General features: G+C 39.7%; 1 protein-coding gene across 1 annotated transcript in view; it reads right to left on the reverse strand.

Annotated features, from left to right (window-relative positions):
• PTPRM (protein tyrosine phosphatase receptor type M) overlaps positions 1–18355 on the reverse strand; it is a 388464-nt gene that overhangs the window by 306719 nt on the left and 63390 nt on the right. Inside the window, 1 exon segment of the mRNA XM_086609296.1 lies at positions 491–665. Coding sequence (XP_086465422.1) covers positions 491–665 — 175 coding nt within the window.

Below are 18355 nucleotides of genomic sequence, written 5' to 3' on the forward strand. Positions count from 1 at the left end.
ATAAGGATGGACATATCTGTATGCATTCTATTTACAGTTAAGTGTTTCCTGCTGTTTTTAAAAACACCCCTCTCTACATTGGAATAAGTGTATTTTATGTGTTCACTTTAATGTAAATGCTCCATCTTTTGCAGTAAATATATTTTTAGAATGCAATCTTCATAAAGGAGTTAGATAGCCAGTATTATGTTCATACTTTCAAAAAAAAATCTTGTAAATATACTCCTAAAGACATGTAGTTCTAAACAGTGCATTTTGGAGAATTATTTAAAACAACAATCAACAAGTAACTAGTTACTTAGCCCTGGCTGCTTCTGTCATTCTCTTGTTACAGCTGGATAGACTCCAGATTTACATAAACAGAGTCTATTTATTGAACCTCTTATCGACTTTTACAGGCTATGGGTGACATTCTTACTGAATTAGCAATTAGAGGTCCTTATTCCATACACTGAGCATGCACATACTGATTTTTTTAATTGTGATATACCTTTGACTATCAGTTGGGCATAGTTTGATACACCAACTCCTCCTTCTGTCCGAATCATGCAGCGATAGTTGCCAGCATCCCTCTTTGTGGCATTTACCACGCTAAAAAGAGCTACAAATCGGCGACCGTCGAACACTTTTATGTCCTTCAAAGGTGCGTCTCTTACATAAATACCCTAGGCAAAGAAATAAAAATAAAGAATATTGTTAGTCATACTTAAAAAAAAAAAAAACTGAAAGCCTATTTTATTTCTCTCAAGCTTCCCAAGAGAAGAGGCAAGATAAAAGCAGAAGTCTGTATGTTACTTTTACAGATGTTTACGCTGTGTGAGACTTTACTGCCTTCCCATGTGAGTTAAAACATTCATCATCAGTGGGCAACCACTCATCTGGAACAGCTGCTTTCAACTCTTTATAGATTAACTAATAGAAAGATTTAAGAGCAATGTAACATTTACTTGCTTGGCTTGCTTTACACAAATATTTAAAATTTTTTCTTTTAAAGAAACATGAAACCCAGCATACTCAGTCTTCGCTTTCTCTTCCCCTCTGCATCTACTTGGCACATGTATCTTGCACAGCTTGCACGGAAATGTCAGTGGATGGTTCTCCTATAGTAGCACCTACACATGAGGTTATTTGCATCTCAGGTGGAAGAGACTAGGCACAGATCTACCAGGCGAACGACCAACAAGGTGGAAGGGGTCTCCATCTCCCACTTCCTCAGCACGATATTGGGAACTGGGCGGTTTCAACCTCTGTGCAGTGTCTCGCCCTCAATTCAACATAGTGCATGCACAGCACAAGAAAATGAGCTATGTGATAGCTGAGGAGCATGAGGCCCAGCATAAGTCCCATGCTACCGGCCTGCTCCGTCATGTGATCTGGTGCAAGGCTGGAGGAGGGGAAAAAGAGAGGGTAGCAGACAGAAGAGGGCAGAGATGACAACTTGCCATGTCCTCTGACACAAAGATGAGGGCAGAGAGATTTGGCTCTCAGATCCTCATCAGAACGTGTACTCTGCCTACCCATGAAATAGGATCCATGCACTATGAACACTGAAAAACGCTCAGAAAATGTAAAATCATTGAATTACTAGAGATCACTGAAAAAAAATACATACAAAATTCCGTGACAACATTTACTCAAACAAGCAAACATGAATGATGTACTTTTCACACAAATACGTACATTTCAACATACTGAAGGCTACGGCCATTATCAAAACATCAAGAGAAACTGGAAGAACCCCAACAAGCACCTCCCAAAAGATGCTCTTCAGCAAGATGTGCACAGTTTGATGCTATGTAATGACACCAGCTATTTTTAGTAGGTTTTTCTGACTTTAGGAGCTTCAAGCAGGGCAAGGATCCTGCACTTCCAAGCTTCTATACACCGTCAACACAGCTGGTGATGTCTGGTTTTCTGCCCTAGAATTTTTAGTTTGTCCAGCAGAATTGAAGACCTATATAGGAAATACCGACCTCAGTTTGTTATGGCCTTTACGTGCCGCCATATTGAAAGCACCCTTAAAATATCAGTAATAACCCGAGAGTTTCAAGTACCAGCCACATAAAATTAAACTCATCCATACGTCCTAAAACCAAGGCAAAGTCAATCATGCCATTAATGCCAAAGAAGCAGCACAACTAACAGTAAATACAGATTTTCTAGCAGAGTACTGTAGAGTTAGTCCCTCTTAAAAAAAAATCCGTGGGTGATGCACAGCTTATTTAGAAGAAAAAAATGCTTCTAAGATGCCCATCATGCCTTAGAAGTTACTCAGTCTTAAATTATTACTTGAGAATTACTTCAGATAATTGCCAGCTCCTTAAAATTCCTAGAATTCTGACCTGCAGATAAACCAGCTTCTCTGACGTGGCATGGCAGTTATCAAAAACAAAATTTGGAAAGAGGCATTTCAAACTACTATTTTGAAACTACTATTTTCACTGGTTTTGTTGCTGTAATGTCCTTCTAGCAAGAATGGCTGCAGATACCAGGAAGCAAGCAGAGTGGGTTAATTATGTTTTTGGAGCATGAGTATTTCTTAAGAGTAACACTATTTTTTACCTACGACAATAACTGATTAATCCTAATTATCAGACCTGCTGACCAGTCACAAACCACATGGTTTTAAATCGTCTTTCTGCAGCTTTCAGACTCTTTAGGACTCCATGCATAGCCAAGCATGTGCTTACTTCACATCCACCCACACTAGCTTTTCCTTTTTTCTAGTCACAACATCAGGTAGCTTTACACAGGCTATTTCATCTTGCCAAGAAACAGGGTAAGTTATTCTCTAGAGAATAACATACAGCCAGCCACACACTGGTAAATTCTAGTACCTAAACTAGCTCAGCTCATTGAGAGTGTGCATAAGCCCCTCTGCTCTCCAGCCTGCACGATACACCTACCCTTCCATGCAGGGCACCTGTATCCAGCAGTTACCAGGATTCTCACAAGTTATACCACAACTGAAGCACCGTGTAAATATTTTAAGAATTATTTCTTGTTGTCTCCACCCAAGAAATGCTACAGGATGCTGGTAAAGGGAGAAAGTCCATCTACCTGGACTTGTGCAAAGCTTTTGGCACTGTCCCGCACGACATTCTTCTCTCTAAACTAGAGAGGCATGGGTTTGATGGATGGACCACTCGGTGGATAAGGAATTGGCTCAATGGCCGCACTCAGAGAATTGTGGTCAACGGCTCGATGTCCACGTGGAGACCGGTCACAAGTGGCGTCCCTCAGGGGTCCGTGTTGGGCCCGGCCCTCTTCAACATCTTTGTCGGTGACGTGGACAGTGGCATGGAGTGCACCCTCAGCAAGTTCGCCAATGACACCAAGCTGTGTGGTGCCGTCGACACGCTGGAAGGGAGGGATGCCATCCAGAGGGACCTCGACAGGCTGGAGAGGTGGGCCCGTGCCAACCTCATGAAGTTTAACCAGGCCAAGTGCAAGGTCCTACATCCGGGTCGTGGCAATCCCAGGCACAAATACAGACTGGGCGGAGAATGGATCGAGAGCAGCCCTGAGGAGAAGGACTTGGGAGTACTGGTGGACGAGAAGCTCAATATGAGCCGGCAATGTGCTCTTGCGGCCCAGAAGGCCAACCGCGTCCTGGGCTGCATCAAGAGGAGCGTGGCCAGCAGGTCGAGGGAAGTGATTCTCCCCCTCTACTCTGCCCTCGTGAGACCTCACTTGGAGTATTGCGTCCAGTTCTGGAGTCCCCAACATAAGAAGGACATGGACCAGTTGGAGAGGGTCCAGAGGAGGGCCACAAAGATGATAAGAGGGCTGGAGCACCTTTCCTATGAGGACAGGCTGAAAGAGTTGGGGCTGTTCAGCCTGGAGAAGAGGAGGCTCCGGGGTGACCTTATAGTGGTCTTCCAGTACCTCAAGGGGGCCTACAAGAAAGATGGGGAGAGGCTGTTCAGGAGGGCCTGTTGCGATAGGACAAGGGGTAATGGTTTTAAAATAGAGGGAGGTAGATTCAGGTTGGATATTAGGAAAAAATTTTTTACCATGAGAGTTGTAGAACACTGGAACAGGTTGCCCAGAGAGGTGGTGGATGCTCCATCCCTGGAGACGTTCAAGGCCAGGTTGGATGAGGCCCTGAGCAACCTGATCTAGTTGGACATATCCCTGTTCCTTGCAGAGGGGTTGGACTAGATGACCTTTGAAGGTCCCTTCTAGCCCATTCTATGATTCTATGAAAGGGGTGAAGGGGAAGGACCAGGTAATGCCATGAGGCAGTGTAATTTCCACCTTAATCTACAGCCTGTGAAGAGAGGAGACCATGGAAAGGTACAATGCATGCACAGTCCCTGCTGGCCTCACACAGAGGACTGTCTCCTTCCACACCGACCCCCTCAGACCTCCCAATGGCAAGCAGAAATCCTGAACAACACAGCCTGGCTTGTCACATAAACTGCCAGCAGTCCATGAAGGGAACTGCTCAAATACCTGGCCCCATAGGACATATTTCCCATCTTTTTCTGTGCATACACAGAATGAAAATGGGATCCAGCATTTATAATAAGTTATTATTTCACTGGGATCTCATAATCTTTTTCATATTCTGCTTATTCTCAAACACACTAATCTCGCCTGATTTCAAACATCTTAACTGCTGTTCTACAACAGGAAATCTTACTTCGATCAAATAATCGACTACACAGCCACGCAACACAAGCTATCCATTCACATCAATAATTTTGACTGAAAAAGACAGAAGTCGAAGCACATTTCAGAGGCACACATCATTTTGTTCAAATGAACAAGCTACATGAGCCTTAAATGTAACTCAGCTTGGCTCTACAAAGCATTTGAGCATTTTTGCCCCCTATCAAAACCCAGACGTGAAAATGATTACTAATGGTGGTTTCAAAATTCATTAAGGAGAACCAGAATAAAAAGTATTTATTATTATATCTGTAAAGTATATGTGAGATTATTATTATTTAAAATTATCTTGACTGGCTTCTCTTAGACATTACAAACTCACAGAAGCAAAGTAGAGATTGTCTAATTATATATTAGAACTCAAATAGTCCCACAGAAATCACTGGCACGACATTTCCTACTAGAACTCAAAGGGGAAATAAACCCTAGATTATTTTCTTTAGTTTCTTTGGGAAAAATATCTTCAAGGAAAAACATAGTGTTTGGAACAGATGAAGACTAAGAGACATAATTGTTTTACTTTCCACAAGAAAAAAATAGAGCTCAAGAGAGCAAGTCTTCTCTCCCTTCTGGGACAACAGCAAATGAGTAGGAGAGCTGCCTAATTGATTTAAGCCTGAGAATAAAGGAATGGTAATGAAGGTAATGAATTCAAGTATAAGAAAAGTTCAATCCACAGGCACTAGAGAAGAGAGTTTAAAGAAAAAAAAAAAGCTGCACCTTACAGAGAAAAACAACCAACTAACCAAAGAAAACGAAACCCAAACAAACCCACACCTACAACCTCTCCCAGACACTTATTTCGGCAATAGACAAACACAAAAAGGCTATTTTTAGACTGAAAAAAATGCTTTTTATAATATGATATATAAATACAGAATGGCTTCTGTTTTAACTGTACCCATAGGGCCAGCTTTGCTCCCTTTATTTGTGATTCACATTTTGTTCTCTCCGACTTACTGCACAGTGCCTTCAGGCAGCTGCCAGGTGTGACAGTGGTCACTTTTATGGATTAGTTAACTATTCAAAATTTAGAGAAGAATGCCAATAATATTTTCTTTTTCATATTTAATAGGCTCCTTTAAGCACATTGTACGATAAATGACAAGCTCTTAGTGCTGTCAATAGCTATTTCATTTAGAACAGCTAGAAATAACTTAGTTATATCAAAAACCATTCGTTTAGTGAACATATTAGTACATCCCCTTACATTTTTTTTTACAAATAATTATTTTTAGTAGCATTCACAAAGTTCTGAACGGTCACTAGTGAAACATTCTGAAATCCCACAAATAAAAGAGATCACTTACAATCCATTGCTTTACCAGTTATAGTCATTAAAACCTTAATCTCAGTTCTTTTAAGATAGATTCTGAAATTTACCAATAGGTTTTGCAAACTACCTGTTTTTATGTGGAAGTCTGACTCTTCACAAACACATCATATTTTATTGAAAATTAAACAAAAAAACAGCAAGTCTCTAGTTGACTAATCCCCATTCAGAAGAGTATAAAATTCATTATTTACAACGCAACACTACAGTACTCTATATTAAAACCCACTAAAACTGGTTGTTCAAGCAAATTCGTAGTATCCTCGTGTTTTCTGGGTGGGATTTCTCTGTTTGTCTGTTTTAAATACAATTCAAAGACAAATGTGGCTCTTTACTTTTGTGCTTTAGCCCTGCTTTGCCATGTGAAAGATTGAGGCTTTACTACCGATGAAGCCTGCGAGCTCTTTCTGCCTCTGGGACTCGGAGAACTCGGCGAACAGGACACTTCATTCTTTGGAAAGAGGAAACTGCCACAATCACTTAATGCTAGACCTGCTCCGACTACAAAGGCCACATCCCCAGGGCAGAGCTATCTAACCTTCTTAGAGCAGAAGGATTTTGCCCACAGAACAAAGACTGCAAGCTGCTGAGATCCAAAAATGAAAATAGCAGGTTCCACTGGCTGCTGAGCAACTTGGATGTTTTCAAATGCTCAGAGAAAGCTTTTAAACAAAGAAACACACATATTCAAACCTGTTATTTAAGCCAACTAATGAAAATATATAACTGGCAAGTCATTTGTAAGAATAAATTTTCTATTAAACAATGTGTTATTTAATATATAGGAATATTAAAAAAAATCTTAATTTAATCTCAGGATATATACATCTTGAAAATCCATATTCCTAGTACCAGCATACTAAATGCATACAGAGACAGCTTAAAGCACTTTACAATGCACATTATTTTTCCGTTATAGGCAAGCTAGAATGAAAAGAAATAGGTTGATGGTTATTTAAATTAGACTTACAGTCTCTTTTAGGCAATGAACTAACTCTAAAGTCTTCTAAATGAACAGCAATTTAGCAGCAACAAGATATATATTAAACCTTTCGGAAATACTTTTAACAAAATACAGCATTAATTCAAAGGGATTGAAGTTCTGGGATGTTATATCCAGCACTACCACTGCATTAATCTCTCTCAAGGCATGTTTCAACAATTTTGCCAGCAGAGACTTAAAAAGAACATCGGTCAGTCACCCTCTGTCCATACAGGTAGATTAAGCAGCTTTTCATACATTTAATAAAAGAAAGAGTTTGCATTATTCCACTTGCAAATATGCATATTTATGAAATTGTAATTAGAGTCATACCAGTGGGATTTCAAATAACATCAGCAGTGCCAGAAGTAATTTTGTTTAAAATATCTATAAAATCTAAATCAAATAGTAATTAATACCTCAACAAAATTGCTTCGCAGAGTTCATATCATTCCAATAATTAAGACCGTTGGCTCTACCTCTGAATTTCTAGAGCTGCTTTCATAACCAAGACAACTGTTTGTCAGCTTAGATTAGAACCACCACGAATCCTGTGATTATCCTGTATTTATTCCATCTGTATAAGTTAACAAATATATTTCATTCAAGTAATGAGGCCATGCTGGAAAAAGCATCTGGAAAAAGATTATCATCATCCTATTTGGAATTATTCTGCTATGAGCCAGAATTGGACTCTGCATGTGTAACTAATGGGCATTCAAGCAAAATGTTACTATTTTACCTTTCAAGAAAGATTTCAGCTTTCAATATTTTTATGTTTGATAACTGAGCCTTTTCTTCAAATCACATAGCTCTCCATAAAATTCTGTTTATTATGACTAAACTTAAATGCTGGCTGGAGCTGCCAGGTAATACTGTAAAATATTAGTAAACTTACACGTCAAGTAATCACGTTATCAAATATTAAACAATGACATCTATTTGAAGATACAATTAAACATACAGAAAGTAAACATAGGCACTACTGCATTGTCTAGAGTCATTAAACTCACTGCAATTTAACCAAAGTGGTTATTCTGTATTTACATACTGAAATTATTTTTTATCATTCTCACAGGAGCCAATCTGTTATTACTATATAGAGATTTTAAAAGGAAAAAAACCCAGCCAAATCTTGCTCAATCTATTTTTTTATTTTTACATTAATTTCCAGAGCGATTGAGAAGAGTTAGTATTCTCTAACAACTTACCAGTAGTCACAAAATATGTAAAAATTCCAACTCTTTCCATTCATCTTTAATAGCACACAATAGAATACAAGATGACTTGTAGGTAACTACATACTCAGAAACATCTGGAGAAAACAAAGCACTAGGAAATCTCTCTATATCTGAGAGGTTTATACTTTGGATAGAAATTATGGCAACAATCCATCTATCTGCTAAGCATTTTGCTGAACCCGTAGCCCTACTTATAAAGTCATTTAATCTAATACCGTATCTTAATTCTTTGCATTATGCAATGCTAAGTACTTCTCAGCATCCTTTTATTTATATTAAAAATTCCAAGAGTTAGGATGAACACCTTGCTAACTAATGAAGAGGACATCGTAGGATTTTAAATACTCAGGCTTAGAGTTCTGCAGATGTCAGGCTTAAGGAGGGGCTGGGAAGGAGCAGAGTGATGAGGAGAAAATGAGAAAGGAATGATCATTAGCGTAATTTTCATCCATACACACAATGCAAAATATACTAATGTAGGCATTTGTCTGCCTTTTCTATCCAAGCACATCACAGACAGTTAAAAAACAGTGTGATTGTGTCCCACATTCTCTTCACTGGAAACACATTATCTTATTGGGAAGAAAAGCGGTACAGGATGAAGAAGCCCAACGTGCAAGTTCTGGGGACAACCTGAAGTCTACTCCAAAGTTACACACAACCAGAATACCAGGCAAAAACCAAAGTGATACTGAGTCCTACAAAGTAGGTAAGGAAGAAGTAGCCAAGAAGGAAGCACACACATATTTGATGATGAAAAAACATGCCCTGTTCAGGGCAAGGCAGCAACCTGCTGAAAAGATCCTTCCAAACTGAAGAAATAAATGTCAATAAGAGACACATATCTATGGTTAAAGGAAGCTATAGTAAACCTCTCAACAGTCAAGGTGCAATTTGTGAATATAGACAACCATAGCAGTAATAACCAGTAATAAGTAAGGGACATACTGATTTTTGTGACAGAGAACCTAATATAGAGGGTTTTGGCTGGAGGTGTTTTGGTCTTATTTACTGAGTCAGTCACGTAGTTTAATAGCTCCTACCCCCAACACACACCTCCTCCAATGCTCTGTTTCCTTCCCATCATCTTCCCTTTGGGTTTAATTTAATCTTTATTTTGGTTCTCCTTGCCTCAAAATAGCTCCAACAGCCCTTGGTCTTATAAAAAAAGCCTCCATTCAACTCCAATTTGAACACGATACCTCCCAGAAGTCAAGTTCGTACATTTCACTACAGCATTCGTTGTAAAGGTCACTGTTTCTTTCTCCCAAAGGTCCAAGAGCATAGCACAGAAAGCTTATTGAATTTAGTTCATCAATTGCCTTACTCATATGCGTCCCTAAGTGATTCCACTGCTGTTGAACTGTGCTTCATATCAAGGCAGTCTTCAGGGTTCGGAAACAGGCATACCTAACATGCTCTTTAGAAGTAAGCTGAATTTAACCAGCCCCCCGTGGCACAGGTCAACTGTTTCATTATCTCAGGTTTGCTCACCACCATTTACTATATTATTTAACACTCCAGAATAACTGGAAGATTAACACATCACTGAGTTTCTTGAAAAGAGGACACTCCTCGGGTCGCTTCATTTTCAAACTCAGATAAGAATATCAAAAAGGTTAGACTGATAAAGGTAATCCCAGAACAACTTTTCTTACGGGTCACTTCATCAAATGATAATATATGTGCAGATGGATAGGGATGGAGGAGAGAGATAGATTTATGTGCATCCCCTCTAACTTGCATATGTCCATAAACATCTGCAGGTAAGCAAATTACCTGCAAATCAATGTATGTAGTCAATTCATTAATATCTGATCATTCATGAATACTTGACACACAGTTCTAAAACAGGGAGAAAAGGAAGAAGAAGGAACAACTACCCATTACCAAAAACTTTTTGTTCATATTCCAAGTTTCATATCGTCCTTGTTAAATAAAAATAATAACGGCTCTCTTAGGTGACACTTCTGACTCTTCAGAGATAAGGTGCAACAGGGCACCTTCGGCAAATGAGGAGGATCAAAACCTACTAATTTTCCAGGTTACTCACAAACAAACTTTGCCAAGCTCTCTTCAACTGTCTTCAGGTTTTGCACGCTAACATCCATAACCAAGGCCCTCATGGATTTCACAGAGTTTCCAGTGTATCTCTAAATGAAAACTCCTACATTCATCAATTTTTCAGATTTGCTTTTCCCCTGGAATCCCTTTTGGTCATGGAAGATTCCCAAAGAGAAAGAGGATTAACAGTTATATTTTTGTGATAAAAAGGCTTTTTTCAAGACAAAAATTTTAATATCTATATTAAAAGTTTTTGGACTTCGTATTCCCTTCATAAGCAGCCCGTATACTAGTTGAAAATGAATGTGTATTTCATTATCACTGGCACACTCTTGGCAGAGCAGCATCCACCTTTGCTAGACAGGTGCTGAAGGAAGGCCTTTGAAGAACACTACCTATTATCACTCCCTGCAACCTGATGGATGACTAGCACCACTACAGAGCTAAGCACCTCTCTCCCCTCAATCTACAGTACCTTTTTTAAAATTTCTCTGTCTCTGTTACCACTAGTGACTGAAAATTCTGTTAGAGAAATCTTAGCATCAGAGAAAGATTGATCAAATCTACAGACATGCAAGAATAATTCTCGTAAATCCAGGTAAAAAAAGCCTGGCTGGTGTTGTCCCTGATGGGAGATTGCATCCCAACAGAGAGAAGAGTATTACTTTAAGTGTGATGAAGCCTTCAGCCCTATTGCCCAGCAAGAAGAGATGTAACTGTTCACAACGAAGCTTGGTCACATAAGCAATGTATTCGTCTCCCTTGAAGGATGAGCATCTAACCTAACAACTCTTTTGTAACAGGAACTGGTTTAGAAGTTTAGGTATACATATTCAAAAATTTATTTGACATTTAATAAATCTAAATATATACTTTTTAAGGTATAAAACCTGTAGAACACATTTGCTCATGGCTAGAATGGAACAATCAAAATAAATGCAGAGTCTTTGTTAAAAACATTTGATGTGGGATCTCTAATACACATGAATATACTTTAAAATTTTGTAAGTTTGAATTGATGTTTAGAAAGCTGAGATTTGTTACATTTCTTTCTTATATTCTCTTTAGGGGAAGAGAATATGCAAATTAAACTAAATCCTTCTGTCACATTTTATCAAAGCTCTTAAAATGCAGAAAATCGGAAAAATTGAAGTTCGTCTCCTACAAAACTATTGTGACAGAGTATGTGCAAATTAAACCTCAAGCAGAATTAAAATAAATGCAAATTCAACAAGCTAACACAATATTGTATGCAGATGTTCGTAAAATTGTGCTGTAAAAATTATGTAAGTGAGGAGGAACAGATACAGATAACAGAATGCATTGTTCCACGGATGCTTCGAAGTACCTATTTTTTGCATTTTCTTTAGTTTGCTTTTGGATATCATACAAAAAGGAGCTTCTTTTTGCCGCATCCTATACTAGTGGCATTTTATACACAGTCCTAGATTGCAGCCTCTGCATTAACAGATGATTTTGTATTTCTGATGTTCTCCTAGCAAAATACTACTCCTCCCACATAAATTGCTGGAATTTGAGTGTGATCAGAGGTTTAATAGGTCAGTGTTCATTGACTGTCAAAGCCCCATCCCAATGGCTTTGCTGGTTTTTCTTTGTGTGCTCTTATTGCTGAGAATTTACTTTCTCTTCATATATGATTGACAGAAGTAAAGTAAGAAATAAGAAGTGTAAACTGACAGAAATAGAAATTAACAGAAAAGACAGACCAAGAGGTTAAAATGGGGGAAAAAAAAAGGAATCCAATCAACTACTGAAAACCAGTGTGTGTAAATAGGCATACGTCTCACCTCAAGCAAGAATCTCCATGTCAGTATTTCCTTATCATTAAAGTTGCTAAACGCTACAGACGAGAATGATGATTTTTAAATATTATCACAGTCACCAAATAACTGTGGCTGGAAGAGATTTCTGGTGATCATGTAGTCCTAGTCACCTGCTCACAGCAGTCTCAGCTACAGCAAGTTGCTCATGACTGCATCCAGCTGCATTTTTAGTATCTCCAAGGACGGAGACTCCCTAGATGCTCCAAGCAACCTATTCCAGTGTTTGAACACAATAATATTTTTTTTCATTATGTTTAAGTGGAATTGTCTTTATTTCAGCTTGTGCCCACTGCCTCTTGTCCTGGCACCAGACATCACTGAGAAGAGTCTGGCTCTGTCATCTCTACTCCTTTCAAGTTTTCTCCTGATCCTTCCCTTCTCTAGACCACACAGGCCCAGTTCTCTCCTTTCATGTCAGATCCTCCAGTCCCTTACTCCTCCTCTGGTGTGTCCATATCTTTCTTGTACTGGGGAGTCCAGAACTGGACACCACACTCCACACGTGTCTCACCAGTGCTGAGCAGAGGGGAAGGATCACCTGCCTCAATCTGCTGGCAACACTCCTCCTAATGCAGCCCAAGGCCATTAGTCTTCATTGCTGCAAAGGCACGTGGCTAGCTCATGGTCAACTTGTCCAACAAGATCACTAGGTTCTTCCCAAAGCTAGGTTCAAGCCTGTCAGGCTCCAGTGTGTAGTGGTGCATGGGATTATTCCTTCCCTGGGGCTGGACTTCACACTTCCCTTTAACGAATTTCATGAGGTTCCTCTCTGCCCGTTTCTCCAGCCTGTCAAGGTCCCTCTGAATGGCAGCCAGACCCTCTGGTGCATCAGCCACTCCTCCCAACTTTGTATTGTCTGTGAACTTGCAGAGCGTGCATTCTATCATCATCCAGGTTGTTAATAAAGAGGCTAAACAGTACTTGTCCCAGGATTGATTCCTAGGGTACGCTACTAGTGACTTGCTTCTATGATGCATTATTATCCATTATAAAGTATAACCAATATACATAATGAATGCTATGCACAATTGCTAACATGCACACAAGGGGTTTTTTTGTTTATTACCCAAATATAAACATGGGTTTTGTTTTGTTCTTTCTTTTTTTTTTAGCCTAATTTAAGGAAATTGGTAAGAATGGTCAGGCCATCCATACATGTGTTAATTTTTCGTTTCTCCTCAAAGAACTTAAAGTCTCCCAGAAAAATCCAGGCAAACATGAAGGAATATTTCAGTTCTTACCATGTCTATAAAAACAAACAGCACAGTTCTGCAAGGTTACCCAAAGCATAAGATAAAGTATATTACAGGCATTAGACAATTCATATAAAAGTCAGATACTGAAGGAAAAGCTTTCATCAAAGATCACGGCTCCTTAGACATCGAATAACACAAACACGACACACATCACAAGACTCCTATATTCTGGTGCTCATAGAACCTTTTCTGTCATATAGTGAGATTACTACGCAATTAATGAAAAAACTAAAACTGATTAATGACAACTAGTTAATTAATTAATGGAAAATATACAATATTGACTAGAAGAAAGGCACTGCATATATACTGGAGTGCAGAGTGGGACACAAAGAAATTAACACACTAAAACCTGGAAATATCATTAAATGGTTACCAGACTTTAAAAAAAAAGTTTAACTTTCATCTGTTCAATAACAGACAGTGCCCCTTCCTACAGGGCACTAATTATCCTTCTAACATTAAAATCATCTCAGGTTATCTACAAAAAAACACATCAGGATGCACATGCATCACGATGTGTTTAGTCTTGGCAAAAATCTTTAGTTGATCAATGTCATTAAAGCTCTCCTCAAGACAATGGACTCCAGACAATTTGCTGTGTACAAGGTGGTTTGATCAGTTAGAAGACTGAGCTATTTATAAGCAGGAGGAAGAATGATCTCCTGCACTCCCGTAATACACAAAAGCACCTACTGATCAAACCCAAACATTTTTTTTTAATATTCAAAACAACATCTTTAGGCCTATCTCATTGCACAGTTTACATTAATAGTTCTACCTGTTTGTGTTACTAAGTTGTTACATATGTATATGATTTAATTTTAACAGGTAAAATACTGCTTCATTATCTTAGTACTCAAAATATGGCTGAAATATTTTTTCCTCAAGTGCTTCCAGACTCAGCAACGAAAATGGTAATTATGGGAAAGCCTCAGAGAGTTTACAGAATAACAAAAAATTCTTATGAAGCTGTAGGACTTCAGTTCACCTTCTGGGATACTTTATGTGATTTACATAAACAAGTACATGCACACAGACGCAAACTGTTTTGTATATTCTATAAATATGTTTTATTTTCATAATTTGCCAGGAGTCATCACACTGATTCTACATTCTCACAAGGATGTTTTTGATACTTCTCATTTGTGTGTGTGTGTATGCGCGCGTGTGTATGTATTCCTAAGGAAAACAATTTGTTTGCCAGAACTCTCTGTGACACAGGATTGTATCTCTTCCTTTGAATAAATAATAAATAATGCATACAGGTTTTACAGTTTTGTATGTAGACGAATAAAATCTTTCATACTCTTAATAGCTTCAGCAAAAGATTACTGAAGATATAAAAAACCCAAAACACTGAATAAGGTGAAAAACAGCTTTCAGGAAAGACAGGAACAAAAGCCAAATCCCTTATTAACAGGTAATAAACTGTTTACACAGGGTAGAGAAGATTGCCCATTAGAGTGATATTTCTCTTAGTTTCTTCGCTGCAAATGAAGTAGCATGTGTTCTGCATGCATAAAGCACAGGTATGAAAGATTTCACCCTCTCTCCTTCTTATCAGAGAATACCCATTAGCCTCTTGCTGGTTTTAAGTCTGATGATGCCGCTTACTACGGCTGTCAGACATATCCTGAGATCCTATTGTTATTTCCCTATCTTCAACAAATTTTTACCTGTATTTCTGCAATAAAAGTCACGTGTCTGAGAATTACATTTTTAAATAATTATGTGCATTTCAACCATGTTTTAGAATGATGCTAGGAAAAATACATTACTTCAGTGAAGTGATGACCTCTCTTTCTCATCAACTGTAGCTTTCCACTGTTCGAGGAATCTCTCTCAAGAAAGGCTACCCACACGGAGTAAGGTACGAGTCTCCAAAACCTGCAATTGCCACGTGTTTAGTGATGCTACAAAACATCTGTAGATGTTAATATCAAAATGATTGGGTTTCATATTAAAATGGCATTTCGTTGACACCTGGGTATCATCCGAACATCTTCATTTCTCTGAAGTCACACTCTAGATCGTTCTAAGAACAAGTAGCACACAGAGGGAACTGAATGAACAAGCTGCAAATCAGAAGCAGCAGCAGATGTGGGTGGGAAAATGAAGCGATGGAGTCAGACCTCAGAAGCTAAGGAACGAACACGTCAATTGCAGAAATCTGTGTGATTCCATGATTTAACAGACATGCCTCTGCCAACGAGACCTTGTGTCACATCATTTAAACTTTTCCTGGAACTCTTCTAACTGTACACTGGTATTCTAGATGCCGAACTTTGGTCTTTGATGTCAATTCCCCGAAGTACTGGCCATTCACTATTGCAACTAACATCAGTGGACGCTGAGCATGGAAAGTGCTCAGTGCCTTACACACAGAGAGTCAGGTCCAGATGTCTCAGAGATGGTTTCCAAAAGTAAGGGATATATACTACTTTCATTTCCCAGTATCTCTGTTCCTCAACTATAAAAGGAAGATCATACCAATCCATCCCACAGAAACAATTTAATATTGCGAAGCACTAAGATTATTAAAAAAGATTCCAACAGAAATGGATAAACCTGTTTTCAAAATTTATTTATATAGTATTTAGTAAGTAAAGTGAAGCCCTAAATATACTTTTGTAAAGGAACCCACATCCTTACATCCATGAATACATCCACTATACTGAACAAGACGGTGACTTTGTAGTCGGGGAAAAAAAAAAAAAAAGAGATGTTAGTATGTAGCTTAAAAAAGGCAGGTTTAAGAGGTTCAAACTTTCAAGGCTGCAGAGGCAAATTTTTTCCCAAGTATTGCCTTGGAAACATTAATTTTAATATTTAAGCAGTTTTCACTTGAGAGTAATTTTAATTTCATAGATTTCATAGATTTCTAGGTTGGAAAAGACCTTAGAGATCATCGAGTCCAACCATCCCTGATCCCCATTAAACCATATCCCTAAGTAGATCATCCACCTTATTCTTAAACACATCCAGGGATGGGGACTCAACCACCTCCCTGGGCAGCCTATTCCAGTGGCTGACAACCCTTTCAGAGAAGAAACACTTCCTAACATCCAACCTGAATCTCCCCTGACTAAGCTTATACCCATTTCCTCTTGTTCTGTCACCCATCACTAATGTAAAGAGCCCTTCCCCCACCTCCCCACCATCCCTTCTCAAGTATTTGTAGGCTGTAATCAGGTCTCCCCTCAGCCTCCTCTTCTCCAGGCTTGTCACGTTTTGAGGTCAAAACGACCAGTCTATCAGCTCCCAAGTCAGGCGAGACCCTTGGGTCCGACTCCCCCTGCCCTCTCTATGGCAGCTCAGCAGGTCGGAGGGTGATTCGTCTGACTTATTGTGGGATCCTCACTAATAGACAAACAGGAGGTAATTTGGCCAGTATACCAGCTCCCAAGTCAGGCGAGACCCTTGGGTCCGACTCCCCCTGCCCTTTCTTGGCAGCTCAGTGAGTCGGAGGGTGATTCGCCCACTTATTAGGGATCGTCACTAGTAATACTATGGGCCAACTCCTTATAATAATTCAAAAGTTTCCGGAAACATGCATATATATTTTATTTGTGACAGAATACAGGTTCGAGGATAGCCGGTGATAGTGACTGACTACAAAAACAACTTTAATTGAAATACTGCAGTGATAATATAAAACGATTACTGATCAGTGATAGTATTAAATAGCTAGCAAGATGTTAGTAAGTAATTAAGTAAATGCGCATAACCCAGAGTTCTTACCCAATAGGCGTCCCTATGGGGGGGAGAAGAGAGGTTCAGCCCGTCGACTGATCCCAGACGTTCCGGTGGGGGGGCTTCTCCCTAACATCCCCTTTGTTTGCTGCCATTTTATACCTTTTTCGTATCTTTTAGGTGGAGCTCGAGTGACTCTAGTCATACATAACTTTTATTAGGATTGGTGTAAATTCCTCTTGTGAGGGGTGTTCACTAATTGGGATTGGTGTAAATTGCTCGTTTGAGGGGTGGTCGCAGCTCAGAGGCGAGTGGGGGTGTGATTTAGTAGCTGAAGGACACAATTTCGCCATCACTGCTGAGACAGCGGTTGTGGTTCACTTCCTCGATGGTATTTTTATGGTTATCTTTACCAGGCGCCTCATCCCTGATAACAGGGATGAGCCGTGATACCTCCGTATCACTCTACTCCCCATTTCAAGGGTATTGCGTGGGCCTTGTCCGTTGTTTCTTGTCCCCGATAACAGGGATGAGCCATGATACTTTCGTATCACTCTCCTCCCCATCTCAAGGATATTGAGGCCTTGTTCATTCCTGGAAGCAGCAGCTGTGTTTCATGTCAGAGCTGCCCTAATATTAGCTGAATTCTAGAGAACAATGTTCTCCCATTCCCCATCGATTTTAGTCGTTTTCCCACAAGGCTAAACAGCCCCAACTCCCTCAGCCGCTCCTCATAAGTTTCATTTTCCAGCCCCTTGACCAGTTTAGTCGCCCTTCTCTGGACTCGCTCCAGGAGCTCAATATCTCTCTTAAAGCGAGGGGCCCAAAACTGGACACAATATTCCAGGTGCGGCCTCACCAGTGCCGAGTACAGGGGCAGGATCACTTCCCTATTCCTGCTGGTTACACTATTCTTGATACATGCCAGTATCCCATTGGCCTTTTTGGCCACCTGGGCACACTGCTGGCTCATATCAAGCCGATAGTCAACCAAGACCCCCAGGTCCTTCTCCGCCAGGCAGCTCTCCAGCCACTCTTCCCCGAGCCTATAGCAATGCTTGGGGTTTTTATACCCCAAGTGAAGGACTCTGCACTTGGCCTTATTAAAGCTCATGCCATTGGCCTCAGCCCAACGATCCAGTCTGTTCAAATCCCTCTGAAGGGCCTCCTTAGCCTCGAGCAGATCGACACAGCCTCCCAGCTTGGTGTCGTCCACAAATTTACTGAGGGTACATTCAATCCGCTCATCCAGGTCATTGATA

Source organism: Tauraco erythrolophus, chromosome 3 (genome assembly GCF_009769465.1).
Source record: "Tauraco erythrolophus isolate bTauEry1 chromosome 3, bTauEry1.pri, whole genome shotgun sequence".
In the NCBI taxonomy this organism is placed as follows: domain Eukaryota; kingdom Metazoa; phylum Chordata; class Aves; order Musophagiformes; family Musophagidae; genus Tauraco; species Tauraco erythrolophus.